At 39.7% G+C, this 16541-nt stretch overlaps 1 protein-coding gene across 1 annotated transcript in view; it reads left to right on the forward strand.

The window, feature by feature from the left end:
- The first annotated feature begins 12205 nt into the window (after window positions 1-12205).
- LOC124870549 (vertebrate ancient opsin-like) overlaps window positions 12206-16541 on the forward strand; it is a 132467-nt gene continuing 128131 nt past the window's right edge. Inside the window, exon 1 of the mRNA XM_047369301.1 lies at window positions 12206-12863. Coding sequence (XP_047225257.1) covers window positions 12491-12863 — 373 coding nt within the window. The 5' untranslated portion in view covers window positions 12206-12490. The remainder of the gene's footprint in view (window positions 12864-16541) is intronic.

Genomic DNA, 16541 nt, shown 5'->3' on the forward strand with positions numbered 1-16541 from the left:
GGCCAGGTTTGTGCACCTCCTCACTAAGAAAGAAATTTCCGTCGTGGCATGTTCTCTAACAAACCTCTGAGGCATTCACAGAGCTGGATTTACACTTAGACAAACAGGCGGACTCTGTTTAATAATTTGGCAGTTGGTCACTGGGAATTTTATTTACGTATAAAGGTATTCGTATAAAGGGGACTTAACACAAATACATTCCAATATTTTCAGCTTTTTATTTTCAAAACAGTGTGAATTGTTCCTGCTTTGTCTGTCACATAAATAACAGAATAGAATAGAATGTCTTATCCCCATAGGGAAACTTGTTCTGCACTCCAAAGTTAATAAGAAGATGTTTGTGAAACACAGCAAATACACAACAAACACTTTAAATGTTTGCCTCACCAGAAATTATTATTTCACCTCACAATAGTTTACTTTTGCAATGCACTTATATATGTTCTTATACATGATATATAATAGAATACTGACTTACATTATCAAATATAAAAGTGAAGAGCTGGGGTAACTTAAGCTTAACAAGCCATTGCAAATCAAATGGATCTATAAAAGTCATAAATCAGAATCAGAATCAGAATCAGAAAAGCTTTATTGCCAAGTACGTTTTTGGACATACAAGGAATTTGTTTTGGCGTAGTCGGTGCAATACAGTACAAGTTAAACAGTACAAACATATCTACAATATAATATAAATATAAGTGCACAGTTTTAAGTGAGTGAGAGTAAATATAGAGCAGTATAAGATGAGTCCAGTATAAGAGAGTCCAAGCTGAGCGTTAATGTAACGCATAGTTACAGGTTACAAGTGTCCTGTCAGCAAAAAAAGGGGGGGTGTGGGGGAAAGGGACAGTGTCAGGGTGGTTTCCGGGCTTTGTTAACCAGGCTGGTGGCAGATGGGAAAAAACTGTTCTTGTGGCGTGAGGTTTTGGTCCGGATGGACCGCAGCCTCCTGCCAGAGGGGAGAGTCTCAAAGAGTCTGTGACCGGGGTGGGAGGGATCAGCCAGAATCTTCCCTGCCCGCTTCAGGGTCCTGGAGGTGTACAGTTCCTGGAGCGACAGTAGACTGCAGCCAATCACCTTCTCAGCAGACCGAATGACACGCTGCAGCCTGCCCTTATCCTTGGCTGTAGCAGCGGCGTACCAGATGGTGATGGAGGAGGTGAGGATGGACTCAATGATGGCTGTGTAGAAGTGCACCATCATAGTCTTTGGCAGGTTGAATTTCTTCAGCTGCCGCAGGAAGAACATCCTCTGCTGGGCTTTCTTGATGAGGGAGCTGATGTTTGGCTCCCACTTGAGATCCTGGGAGATGATGGTTCCCAGGAAGCGGAAAGATTCCACAGTGTCAATTGTGGAGTCACAGAGGGTGATGGGGGCAGGTGGGGCTGGGTTCTGCCTGAAGTTCACAACCATCTCCACTGTCTTTAGAGCGTTGAGCTCAAGGCTGTTCTGGCTGCACCAGTCCAACAGATGGTCCACTTCCCATCTGTACGCGGACTCGTCACCATCAGAGATGAGTCCGATCAGGGTGGTGTCGTCCGCAAACTTCAGAAGCTTGACAGACTGGTGACTGGAGGTGCAGCTGTTGGTGTACAGGGAGAAGAGCAGAGGAGAGAGAACACAGCCTTGGGGGGAACCGGTGCTGATGGTCAGGGAGTCAGAGACATGCTTCCCCAGCCTCACGCGCTGCTTCCTGTCAGACAGGAAGTCAGTGATCCACCTGCAGGTGGAGTCGGGCACACTCAGCTGGGAGAGCTTCTCCTGGAGCAGAGCTGGGACGATGGTGTTGAAGGCAGAGCTGAAATCCACAAACAGGATCCTGGCGTAGGTTCCTGTGGAGTCCAGGTGCCGGAGGATGAAGTGAAGGGCTAGGTTGACTGCATCATCTACAGACCTGTTGGCTCTGTAGGCAAACTGCAGGGGGGTCCAGTCTCTTTATTACGATAGTCTGCAATCAGCTTTTATGTACACTGTGTGTTTCTGCACTTGTACTTTTCAGTTTTCATCTCTAAGTGCACTAAGCTGAACTACCCTGTGAATGGTGGTATTCATAAAAGAGCCCACGTCTCTAAACTCAACTCAATTACACCTGAATATGAAGAGGATGTTGCCAGAGTAAATGTCGCTGTGCAGTTTAAATGGGTAATTACCTTCTTGCAACAAAGGGTCTACTGAATTTGATGGGAAGGGGTCTGGATTATTCCATGATGGGAAAACAAAGTTTAACTTTTTTTTGTATTCAAAGTAAAACATTATAGAGGGCACATTATTACTACTCCATGCATAATTGGGAGAGGTGCTATTTAACAAAAAGTCAACAGGAATTGGCATTTAATTAGCAGTTAGTCGCTGACATTTTGAACTTGTGTTTGACTTATTTTGATGTTTTGAAATTGAGTTCATCTTGTTTTAAAGGATGATGTTGTTTGTGCTAATGCAGAAGCATGCACTGAAACTAAGCAATAGATCCCAACAAAATAATCTGCCCCTGCTGCCTGATGCACAGTTAAATTCAAAGCAATGCAAAAGCCTTCACACTCCAGAAACTTCACATTTTGTCAAATTACAGCCAAAAACATCTCTATTTTTTCTGATGTTGCTTGAATGTGTGATACTCAAACATGGAAAATTTCTGATAAATTTTTCAAATTTCTATTTTAAACTGATAAGCTGGAGGAGCTGCAGAGATCCACTGTTCAGGTAAGGAAGTCTATAAGAGACAAAAAAAATAGACATGCAAATAGATATGGACCTCTCAAAGAAATTATTGAAAAAAAGCCAGAAACGTCCTGTTGCAGTTTATCACAAATCATGTAGAGGACACAGCAAGCATGTGGAAGAAGGTGCTCCAGTAAGACAAGATCAAAATAAACTTTTTGCTCTACATACAAAAACACCATGTGTGGCTGAAAACAACATGCATATTACCCTGAACACATACATGATGATAGCAACATCAAACTGTGGGGATACTTTTTGTCAGCAGGCACAAGGAAAGTGTTTAGAGTTATTGGGAAGGTGGTTGGAGCTAAATATTGGTGTCAGGGATTGTGTTTAAGGAGTCGGTCCAGGATGAAGGGAGATACTTGGGAGCCATATGGTATGGTTAAGATCCATTCTTTATTTTTAAGGCTTGATGAGCAGAGTTGACAGTGCAGACTTAAACGAGTCTGGCGAAACAAGTCAAGATAAACAGGATGTACAAGACTTACTGGGAGCTGAACAGGAACAGAAACTAGACAGGGATGGAATCAGTAACATACCAGGAGCATAGCAGGATGTGGCGACGGGGAACAAGTGAAACCGGTAAGCTTTTATACAGAGGGAAGTGAATAGTGAGACAATGGGAAAGAAGAGGCAGGTAATCAGGGTGAGTACTAACAGTTGTGATGACCAGCAGTAGGGAACTGAGGGAATTAGGTTACTATGGATATGGGGAAGCTGAGATACAGAAACATGAGGAGAGCCTAAACTAAACAACCAACTGAGGGAAACAGACCTGAAGGGAAACACTAACTGGGCAAAGCAGGGAGCGAGAAACTAAACAGAACATAAGCTAAAATAAAGAGTAACTCTAGAAGGAACTAAATCTAACGACATAGAAAGAACTAAAAGAAAACAAGCACAAGAATACTAAGCGAGAAACTAAAACTAAATAAGACCAAAGAAGGGAAAGAACCATAAGGAATAGACAAAGAGACATGTACTAATTGTCAGGATCTGGGTTGTGTTTGTGTTTGTGCTTGCCACATGTGTTTTTGTTTCAGACTGTGCTGGAGCTCTCAGGTGTGCTGGGTGACAGGTGCGACTTGTTCCACTGATTACTAGGAGCAGTACTTAAGCAGGAGGCTGCCAGCACTTCAATGCGAGAGTGTTTTGCCACGAGTGGTACAAACTCGAGCCACATCTAAGTTTATGCTTCATACTTCAACCTTCATTTAACTTTGTTTTTGCTCCTCTGCAGATTTTGAGATCTATGTCACTGAGTTTCTGGAAGGTATTCTGGATGATAAAGCCTATCTTCGTTCTGAGGACTCCTATCCTGTCATCTGCCTTTGTTTGGATTCATATCAAGCTGGCAGCTTCCTGTCCTCTCCGTCTCCTGAGCCAAGCCACAAGCGTACCCTGTCCACCCTCCAACATAAACCACCGAACTTGTTTCTTTGTTCCGAGCTCACACAGAACAGCACCAAGTGAACTCTCTACGGATATCCCTGCTTAAGACCTGGATCCTGAGTCTCATTCCCCCTGGCAACCTAACCACCATAACCCAGTAAGCTGATCTCAGATTCATGATAATTATTTGTTCTTAGTTTCGTCTTACCTTCCGTTACCCGTACTAATCCATTCTCTTCACTTCTCTCCCTACAGTGAGATTTTCGTCCATTTCGTTCCTGATTACATCACCAATAAAACAGTCTTTATTTTACTTCCTCCTCCTGAGTGTTCTCTGTATGTGGGTCAGAGCTATTTCAAACATAATGAATAAATAAACATAAATATTGAACCAAAAGCACCAAATACCTAATTGAAAAAGTAAACAGACATAAAACCCAAAATGGCAGATACTGACAATAGGGTAATCATGAAAGAAAACCCTGGACTTGCGGTGAACCCTAGAACTGAAGGGAAAAGTGGTTCTACAAAGTAGTTATTTATGAGGGCTGAATAAAAATAAATGTACTTTTCAGTTTTCTATTTATGTGAAAGATTAAAATTCATGTTATGTTGCATCAAATGCCCAATAAATGTTTTTAGTTGTAATGTGAAAAATTTGGAAAAAGTTCAAGGTGCATAAATACTTTTGCAAGGTACTGCATCAGAGGATGTTCATGTCTTTTTGATTTTTACATGCTGTTCCTTGCTCAAAATAAAAATAAACATGCAAACTAGGTAAAACTGAAAGGTTCCTCAGCACCAAGAGAGATTATGTCATGCATGGTTTTGTAAGGAGCTCTGGCTGAGTAAATGTGTGCTATCAGACCATATATGGACTTATTTCGGGGAAATGTGTGCTTCTTTGTTGACGGAAACTGTACACTTCACAAAAGGATCCAGTCAGTGGGAAATACCTACTGACTGGTTTTGTCCTAGAAAAAATGCTAATTAAAACAAAGTTTACTTTTACACTTTAGCTAAAACAAAAGTGACCTTGGTATCATTAAAGGCTGTCATTAGAGGCTTCTCTTTAGCAAAGCATTGGTTTATTCTTTGGTGTTTGGCTAAATCTCCAGCCAACAACACTGCAATGATGAATGTATCAAACAAAAAGAAGAGTGGACAGTGGGTGTTTAACAAAGAAATAGACAGCATTTTTTATTCACCATGGTCTGATCAAAGCATGCATGTCTTATTTGCTAAGAAACCATTGCGGTTTTCAAAGAATACAACATCAGCAGTAACTTTTCCACCAAACATTCCAATTATGCTAGCAACTGGTCGAAAGAAGAATGGTCAGCTACTGCTTGAAGGGTGGCAGCCTAATTGATAAAGACTTAGCTAGCAACCTATGCAAAAAAGCTGAGTTATTTATGTGATATTTTCACTGGCATTGACGAAAATCACATTGTAAAGGACACTGCTCAGCTTTTAGCTTTCATCAGAGGATTAATGACAATTTTGTGATAGCTGAGGAGTTTCAGTCCATGGAATCCGTAAAGGAAAAAACACTGGTGGAGGACTTATGTGTATGACAAGGTGTCGGGATTTACCGAGAGGCTCAAGTTACCAACCCTGACTGAAAAAAAATAATATTGGGCTGCTCAAAAGGAGATGGTGAAAAGTACTTTCTGGTGAAAGTACTCTGTAAGTCTGTATTGCAGCTTTAGCATGTTGTAAATATGAATCTGAGAATATTATTTAATATTAATATTTTAATATTTTACCAAATAATTTTCCGGTCTGTTAAGGATTGTCCTGTGAATACCAGCCCCATTAAGGCGATGGTATTAGGACAGAATAGAAAGGTGTGAGACGAGCTCTGACATTATTGAACAGCATAAACTCTGCACACATATGGAATGAATTCACACAATTTCTTAAAATACAAGAATTTATTAACAAAAATAAGTCAACTCAAAGTCAAACATATTTCAATCAACCAACTCTTTACTATGCTAAAACAATCCAACTAAACTACCAAGCAGAATTAAAGAATAATGAAGACTAATGGACTATGTACAATATAAACAAGTTGATTAAAGATGATTAGAAATCATGACCAAAAAGAGTGATGCAACATTACCATGCAATGTTTATGTTTGAGAACCAAGGATTATCTTGAAGAATCTGGAAGTGAAGTTAAGTTAGTTTTGGAACTAACTTAGAAAATAATCAGCAACCTTTAGACAACCCTTCACAATGCAAGATCAGATTAAATATTATTTTAATAAAATAATGTTTTAAATAATGATCTGCTGAATAAAACCAACCTCCTGGATGACTAATTCTCAACGGTGTCTAATTAACTGCCTTTATTTATTAAAATAATATTTGGAGAAATATTATTGAGTATTTTGGAAAAGAGCCAAATCTTTCTGGAGAAATGGGGCTTAATGGTGTTTACTTAGTTATCAACTCTAGCAAATGATGTTCAGGGACTATTATTCACTAGCTTGAAAACTAACAACCTTTCTGTTGACTAGCCTTAATGCTAGCACATGTGTTCTTACCGGCTGGCCGTTGGGCTAACAAAGAAGCTAGCTAAAGTGCTAAGCTAGAGATATCTTAGCGCCAGAATCAACACATACCTTTAAAATACCAGGGTTAAAATGCATAAGCGCTGACGCCGCGTTATGAGCAATGTTCTGGTTAAAACCACCCTTTAAATAAAGTTGATCTTAGCTTTAAAACATACAAAGAACACGAACCGGCCTGTGTGCTACAGGTAGCATGCTAGCACCAAGATAGCCGAGTTCCACAAAACAAACTTCATAACATGAAAACGTTTAGATCATTTAATCCTAACTGTTAATCTGTTAATCTGCCCAAACCCAACCTCTGAAACTGTTGAGGGAATGTTGTCCAAGGGCGAAGTTTGAAGAAGATATCCGTCGTGAACAAAGAGTTAGCTTCCCGCTAACTTCCTCAGTTTCTTCTGATCAGAAGGTGCGTTCGTTCTGTGAACAAAGGTTAGCTTCCCGCTAACTTCCTCAGTTTCTCCCGATCAGAAGGTGACCAGCTGTTCGTTACCGTAAACACGGTTGCGGCCATTGTCTTTCCTCCAGACTCGGCTTGTCGAAACAGCTTCTCCACCGGCTTCTCTCGAACACCGTTTGCTTCTGTGGGGCCTCGAAGAGAAAATGTAAGCAACTCTTACACCTTAATTTCCCCGTTCATGAATGAAAATACCGGATACACAGACAGTATTTCATTCTACATAACTTTTGCATATGATCGGTGATCGGTCCTTGGATCCAGTTGAATTTATGTCTTTTTACCAGCAAAAGACATTCAGCGCGCTTTCCCCTCCTATCCGGTTCCTATGGAGGGCCGCGTGGAAGAGAAAGACTTGTGGAACACATGGCTGTATGGTCCCAACAAGCATGTAGTGACACCAGGTGTAAAACGTGTTAACTTTGTATGAGCAAGGGAACTTCAACAATGTAATTTTATTACGCTTTTTTGAAGAAACTGATGCAAACCACCAGGACTTGCTTTACCACTCTCATATCCATTGGTTAAGTTTGGGGAAGATATGACAAAGAGAGTGGGAGTCTTACTTGAGAAAACTGATGATTCCCTTTTTTTTTATGCTTTCCTTCCAGGTGGTCAGACCTTATTTTAATTTTTGAAAGTGGTCTTGGGCTCTAACAGTGCATGCCAATTCTACTTAGTAATGGGATTTTCAAAGTTCCCAGTCAGAAATACAACAAGAACAACCTTGAAATCTGAACTCTGACTGGGAGAGTGTGAAATCTCTGATGAACCCCAAGTTCAATATTTAATATTGTTGCCATACATATAAAACACAGTGAGAGTTGTAGGTATAAAATATGTATTAGAACTTCTGGCAGGTTGTATCTCATTAAGCATGTGATACACGCAGTACTGCACAGTATCTATGTGAGAACATGCTGGTGCTTGAATGTATAAACTTGAGAAAAATGTGTTGTTATCTCCCAGTACTGTCAATAATAGTTAGCATCTCAATTTGCAAATCCTACTGATTTTCCCACGTATGACTAGAAGATGCTCAGCTCGGACAAGACGTCATTCCCTGCTCCAGGCTCCTACAAGACAAATCATAGTTGTAAGTTAAACAAACTGTGGGATTTGCCAACCGACTGGTGGTACTAACTACTATCAGAAATATACTGTATTTGTGAATTGTTTTCAGACTCTTCCAAACCCCCAATAATATTGTTCTGCTGCAACTAGTATTCTATCTTTCTGTAGATGTTTTTCCATCCCTGATCTTTCTTCTCAGTTCTTTTGCACAGCTCTCAGCTCCTCCTTTTTTCCTGATCTAAAGGCTCTCTTCTTCTCCTTGAGAAGAGCCTTTTTAGGGTTGATTCAGAGCTAGTTTTTTGAGAAAAAACATAGTTTCATGAGGGTCACAGTGTTGTCCACAAAGAAGTTAATGTAGTCCGTAATGCAGTCTGTGACGCTGACAATGTCCTCCTGTTTGGGAACACAGAGCTCTTCCCACACGGTGGTGTTGAAACAGTTCCTCAGTGCTTCTTCAGCCTCCTCAGAGAACTTTTTTCCTTTCTCCTTGGTGTTTTTATATAAGTCCACTGTCTTATTGTCTCTGGTGCAGCAGGTTACATTCTGGGTGAAGATGGGGAGAGCGGAGGACAGAGAGACATGAATAAAATCCCTAAAAATCAAGAAAATAGGCCTTGATCAGTTTAGGCCTTCTATCAAAGATGGAGCCTATTTCCTCCCAGCCACACTCCCTGCTGGTGGCTGATGTCTCTGCCTGCTGGTGTATTAGTGGTTCTTGATGTCCGGGGCTGGGTGCTTTGGTGTGTGCCAGTTTACTCCTGGTCACTGATTGCCCGGGTCTGGGCCCCTGACTCTGTTGGGCAACTGTTTAGGGGTTATGTGCCTTGGGGTCTTGGGTCTCTGGGTCCATGGCTGGATCTGCTCCGGCGTAGATGGGTGCCGGCGGGGCCTGTGGGCTCGTCGCTGCAGCTCCGTGGGGCTTCTGCACTGAGAAGATGTTAAAACTGGTGTGTGAATTTATTTTTGCACCATTTGTTTTGGAATGACTGGAAAAAATCTGTGAATGTAAGAGGTTTTTGACGTGTAACTCAAAGAATACAATTTGTGCACTTGTACTTTAGAAACTGAATAGGTATAACTTGTTTTGTATTTGAAAAAGACAGAAAATATTCTGCAATGACAAAACTCCACAGTTGTGATGCACAAATGGTTTTGCACTATTTGTTTTGGAACAATTGGAGCAAAACTGTGAAGGTAAGAGGTTTTTGATGTGCAGCTCAAAGAATACAATTGTGCACTTGGACTTAAGAAACTGAATCCGAATCAGAATCAGAAAGGCTTTATTGCCAAGTACATTTTTGGACATACAAGGAATTTTTGTTGGCGTAGTCGGTGCAATACAGTACAAATTAAACAGTATAAACATATCTACAAGAGGTGTAACTCTTGTTTTGTATTTGTGAAAGACTGAAAAAAACCTACAATTACAAAACTCCTATAGCAATTCTCTCTGTGACTTCAAATTCACAATTACAATGCACATATAGTTTTTCCCCAAAAATTACCTTCAGAAATATATACCAACAACTGTAGAGGAGCTAAAATAAAATCCCCAAAGCTTTCTTTTGGAGAACTGCAGAAACGACTGATATCTTTCGATCACCAAGTCTCAACAACAACCTTTAGATGAAATCTACATGCCTGCATTTTGTTTGGGCGTGATGTAAGGAAAAAAAGCCTTTTCTGTCCTCCCATCACAAATGTTAACATTTGCAGTCTGCTTGACTTTGCTGGGACTTCAAGTGGAACTGTGTGCTTTGGTCATTTGAGACTAAGATTGAGCTTTTAGGCAACAACCAATTAAGATGTGAAAAAGAAGGTAAATCTGGAAAAGCACCTCATGCCCACTATTGACCTTACAAACTTTTGTTATGAAATTGCCTTAAACCACCACACAGTCAAGGTGCTGTATGCATACCATCAATGCCTGTTGCCACATATTTAACACACACCAAAGATCATATTGGAAACACTTTTCCGTCATCTAGTGGTCATACTTATGCCTATTTATTGGCTTATTTTATCACATTTGCACACTAAATAATCCTTTGTATGTGTTACATTAAAATGTTTGGTGGCCCAGACAGAAATACAAAAGTCCCAACACAACAAAAGCTACAACACAACGAGACCCACAACACAACACCAAAGACCACAATAGAAGTAATAATAAAATGGAAGTAAAAAATAATAAATAAGTGAAAATAAGTAAATGAGTGACAACAGCATTTAGGATCTGGTCATTAGACTCAAAACACCACTAAAAGCATTATTATGTCTGTTGTGGCTTTTGTTGTGTTGTAGGTAGTGATGTTGCGTTGCAGCTTTTGTATTTTGTTGAGCTGTCTGGGCCACTGGAAATTTGATTAAACAAAAATGAAAATGCTGAGGAAATTGCAGAGGCTATCATTGATGAGAGCTTGAAAAACGTTGGGTGCATTGGTGTGGCCGAAAGGCATGAAAGGGTATTGGTACTGAACAATGTGAGTTTTAAATGCTGTCTTCCATTTTTTGCCTTCTTAGATGCGGACCCTACTATGCGTTGCTCCCAGGGACTGGCTCAAATGCCAAGGATATCAGGGGAAAATAATACTTGTTCTTGACAGTGATTTGGTTGAGAACTGGATAATTAATACATGGTCTAAGAGTCTTATATTTCTTCTCCACAAATAAGAAACCTGGCACCACAGGAGATGAAGAAAGATGAATTATTCCTGTCCTGTGTGGTTTAAAACTTTTGAACAGTAATGTATAATACCTAAATATACAGGAGTATAATTAACTTCTTTGGCAGGTGAGGAAAATATTTACCAAACTTTAGGAGAGCTATATATCCCACAGCTTATAGATCAGCCAGTTTTAGTTTTATCATTAATTCATCAATGGCATGTTGTATCGTTGATAAAGGAGTTAATTTCTTGAAAAGTTGCATTAATAACCTGAATCATAAGTATTTACACCACTTGAACTTTTTTTTGCAATTTGTCACATAGCAAACACAAACGTTGATGTATTTTATTGTGATTTATTAATCTGGCAGGCCAAAGCAAAACACTGCTTAATTATGAAGTGGAAGGAAAATTATCCAAAGTTTTCTTTATTTTGATCTCAGTATAAATACACACTGGCAGCAGCATACAGTAGAGATGAGTTTATTCGGGAGGTACAAGGGAGTTGCTCAGGTGGAACAACCTGTTCACAGGACAACTATTAGTCATTTCACATAGGGATGAAGTAAATATGTGGAAGAATGTGTCAGATGATCAGATGAGACCAGGTTTTCCAGTCACACTCCATCCAATCTCACTCAGGTTTTTTCAAAAAAGAATAGGCAAAAACGTTCTATCTTAAGATGCGCAAAGGTGATAGAGATGTATCCCCACTCTTCAAAAACACGTTATAATTGCAGTAAAACTTGGTTCTACAAAGTATTAACTCAGGAAAGGCCTGAATACAAATGTACCCAAAGCCTTTCAGATTTGTATTTGTAAAGAATAAAACAAAAACAAGAAAACCATAAATCTTTTCTGCACTATTTTGTATTGGTTTTTTACATACAAGTAAAATACATTGAGGTTTCCGACTGTAAGGTGACAAAATATGGAAAGGTTTAACCTTAGGGGGGTTCGAATACTTTTGCAAGGAACTGCACCATTGTATTGCCTTTGGAAAAGAAGATCCGCTGAGACGCTGTTCAGCACCCTGGATAGCACCAGGCGGGAGCGAAGCAGCTTCTGAAACATTGAGGCGGACTCGGTGAATCAGCTTCTCGGCGTCCCGGCTGTTCACATAGAACCCTATCTAAGACGCAGATTGACGATTTTAAGGTCCGCAGCTGGATTTCCAGGCGGCTCTGTTTTCCCGCCCATATCCAGCCCCCACCCTCTGCTTTGAACGGAGAGCGGGCGGCGGCGATTTAAATACGGTCCAAGAAGGGAAGGTGACTAGATAAGATACAGGAGCTTCTCTGGGAAGAATGAGAGTGTGCGTTAGAGACTGCCACACGGTGGAGCAACGCTTAACCAAACTTTCTCTGCAATATTTTACACCCCATGAACAGAAAAAAAGTTTTGAATTTCCCAACTAAATCATTTGTCATCTCAAATCTCCAGTTAGACTCCACCTTTTCTACTCGATATTTCCTTTTTTAAAGCAACAAGTTTATTTTATTTTACCACAGTAAGAGAAAAACAGAAATGCCGTCGCCACTTTAGTCGCCGTGGCCACTCGGTGTGCAGCCGCAGTGTCACGAATTGCCATGCTCGTGTCCAACGCGAGCCTGAGCGGCTGCGCGGAGTTCAACAGCGCCCTGTGCGCCGGAGCCGGGGAAGGGCACCCGGGGGGCGGTACGCTCCGGACCACCCTCAGCCCGACAGGGCACCTGGTCGTGGCCGTGTGCCTCGGTTTTATCGGTGCGTTCGGACTGCTGAACAACCTGCTGGTGCTGGTTCTGTTCTGCCGCTACAAGATGTTGCGGTCCCCTATTAACCTGCTGCTGATCAACATCTCCGTCAGCGACCTGCTGGTGTGCGTGCTTGGGACTCCATTCAGCTTTGCGGCCAGCACGCAGGGACGCTGGCTCATAGGAGAGGAGGGGTGCGTGTGGTACGGCTTCGCCAACTCCCTCTGCGGTGAGTAAAATGCGCAATATCGTATTTTGGTTCCTGTTTGGCGTCTTTTTATTAAGATGTAGCCGTAAGTAATGGGCTATTTCCGTTTTAAATGTGGTTTTGGCAGTCCGGGAACCTTCTTTGCAATAAATTCGAGTTGTGATCGTAAAATGAAAAAAAAAAAAAATCAGACTGCCTCTCTTTGAAAGAAACACTTCATGTTCGTGTCAAACTTCCAGATCAAGACCAAAAAGATGATTGGAATCATTTCGAAATGATTACTGAGTCAGCTGCGTATGCAGGCATCGATGTGATTGCTTACAAAGCTGAATCTGTTTTCAGCGTCCAATTTCTAATAAAGGTTTGATTGCATGTTAAGTGTGGTTTATCGTATCTAAAAAAACAACATTAAATGAATAATTCTGTTTGGATGCACGATCCGCTGTCATGGTCTGGAGAATGTCTGCAGTTTAACTACAGAGTCTTCGCAGAAATACATGAATGGCAAGAGTCATATATGCATTAATGTATAAACCAGCTGGAAAACCCTACATTTAACGGAAAATATTAGATAAAAAGTCAAACTCATACCGTTATTTCAGAGTTTTGAGAAAACAATGAGTATTTTTAGGAAAACAAAATTGAGTATTGAGATGTTTCAATAGTGTGCAAATTTGTTTCATGGTCCGGCTCCACCCCAATTGAATAATTTCATTAAACAAAATCAGAAGTTGTCAGGAGGAGCAGCAGTCCGAGGAGGTTGTCGGACGCAGCATGACATAATTAGCATTAGAATTTACATTAAATTCTCTAAATACAGTACATAAGCTGTGGTTGGCAGCTAATCCAATCTGTGATAATTTGCAAATTAGTGACGACTGAATGCTGACCATATGTTTTTAACTCATTTATTATTACTGATTTAGAATATCATGCAATTCTTTAATATCATAATTATCAAATATCATAATTGTTTTTTATGCCATCAACCTGCAAGGGACTGCAAATGGATATTGGCCTCTTTGGCAAAATCTTTAACAATTCCATGATAAATGTAAGTGTTGATTACACTGTCCATTTTAAAGAAGTACAAGTAGTTCAGTTAAAGCAGTTAATTCCAGCGCACAAATATCCAGGTACATAGATTCCAAAGTGCTCCAAAACCACCTCAAATAAATTCAATTCCCTTTAATTCAAACCATATAGTCAGATTTTGATCTACTGACAGTCTAAATTGATCACATTATAACCCAGTACAATCATCTTAACTTGATCATTTAAGGTCAGTAAAATGTTATGCAGCTAATTGCGTCAAGTGACCGACTTTGCAGCAAATTCTTATACCTTTTGTTTATGTAACAGTTGTGTTTGCAAGCACATTTCATCTCTGGATGCAGCTGAATGACAATCTCACCTCCAGTCACCGGGGCTGCCTGTGCATGTACTCTAGTGTCATGTTTTTAGAGAAGTCATTAAAAACGCCGGAACACTTGATCATTTGGTGACAGTGATATGCACTGTGAACTGCTTGTTTGCAGTGGAAGCCTCCCCTGGTGCACAGTGTCGCTCACTGAGCAGCTGCAGCTGATCCGTTAGCTATTGCTCTTGCTGAATAAAACCCCACAGAGAAATCTTAAACTTATTAAGAGACATCAGTCTACCTTAACTCAGGTGTGTTGATCTTAATGCAAGTGGGGCAAAATTAAAAAATCAATTTGTAAGATACTTACTGAGTCAAAATGAAAGAAAAAAAAAGTTAAACAACTTTTTCTTGGTGAGGGTGTAGGTCAGAGATGCTATAGGAACCATAAATAAGCAATGCTCAAGGTAAGGTAATCAGATCCATATCAATGAACTGTGGGACAAAGAACATGTTTGTGTGGGACAATGTGGGACATGTTAAGATATATGCTAAAACATAGCAAAAAAGCATCACCACCACATGATGGTAACACCTTAGGTAACACTGGATGGTGGGGATGGAATTTCGGGTCCAATTTTTACTCCTAGAATTTGGCGCACCAACATCCCCGCCACTAATCACTACCACCCTCCCCAGCTATAATATGAACAGATATTTTTTTTTTTAGGAGTGGAAACTGAGTTGCCTCTAGAACCTTTTGGAAGGGTTGTCCAGATAGGAGCCACAAATTATTTTGTTTTGTCACCCTGAAATCAAAATCCATAACAGACTTTAGGGAGCTTTATTTAGCGGTCTTAAAATCATGATCATTTACTGTTCCATAGGTTCATGTTTTATATAGCTATATAATACAAAGTTAATTTATATACTAAAGAAAAAAACTAATATTCTATGTTTGAACGTTTTGAATTTAGCCCCTGCTAAGTTTAGTGTCAGTGATTTTAAAATAGCTTAACTCTACAAATTTTTGACCTGATCACAGTAGTATCAGAGGACAGAAGTTAATATGAATAAATGAATAACTGACTAAATATTTGAATAAAAGCTTTTTATATGGTAAATTAATACAAATGGTGGCCCAGCACATTTATCAGGGTGGCCATTTATGTATGTATGTAGGTAGGTAGGTAGGTATGTAGGTATGTATGTATATACGTACATGGATGCATGCATCCATCCATATTGTTTTTCCACTTTTGTTTCCCACTGCAAAATAACACTCCTCAAAACCATGTAATTTCATTTTTGGGATGTAAAACCCAAAATTATTAATTGGCTCCATCCAGCCACCCTGCTCAGCAGATGATCAATTGTAAGACAGATCAGGTAAAAAATATCTGTGGAGGAATAATTAATGAACTCTTAAGTAACTATTACAAAGCACAGGTTGGCTTTTTAAGAGTGTTTTTGATGAGAACTTAGATCTTTTGATCACAAGGATGTTTTTTGAATCTTACTTTCAGTTTAATGGCCTCCATGGGCAAGCCCATACTTTTATTTTCCAAAAAGCAATTAAAGCTGATCCTAATGCATATCAAGTAATTAAAAGGGCTTTTGTAGTTTGAAAAAAAAAAAGAATAACAATAAATCTCCAGCTGTATGTCAGGGAATCTGCAGTGTGGAATAATCCAGTTTAGGTTTGATCAGTCTCAGTAAAATTGGAGCTAAAGAAAATAAAATGGAGTCCAGATTTCTGGAAAAACATAAAAAATAGAACAAACCATTCCTTTACCGGAGTAACAAATCCTGAACTGCAAATCAGATAGCAACTTTAGCTAGCTGCAGTGTACAGTTAATCTTTCTTACAATGCACTTTCTGTGGCACAGCAGACAGACAACTTAACAAAAGGAAGTTGTCAAGTGTTCAGGCGCTACCAGTTTTGTGCTGCCCTGGGAGTGCAGCCACATCATCCATATTACAGACTGCCGCTCTTAACATCTGCATGCAAGACCAATTGATGCCCAAAAAGTAGTAAAAAGCTGTAAGAGCACCGAATATCATGTATGGGCAGCTATAAATACATAAACATATTAGGAAATGATAATCAGTGTAGCATAAGTGACAGTGATATGCTTAAGATTTGGATGAACTAATAATAATATTTTACAGGAAAATTGTAATAATTTAGCTTATTTGACTGAAAAAATGAATAGGAAATATAATGTTAATGACTGGAAAAAAAAATCAAATTTTTATGCTATCCTTTAAAAGCTCTGAAATGTTTTTCTTTGCAGAAAATGCTGTAAATCTCGAATGGGAGGAATCCAAATACTGA

The sequence above is a fragment of the Girardinichthys multiradiatus genome, chromosome 6, assembly GCF_021462225.1.
Source record: "Girardinichthys multiradiatus isolate DD_20200921_A chromosome 6, DD_fGirMul_XY1, whole genome shotgun sequence".
Lineage (NCBI taxonomy): Eukaryota > Metazoa > Chordata > Actinopteri > Cyprinodontiformes > Goodeidae > Girardinichthys > Girardinichthys multiradiatus.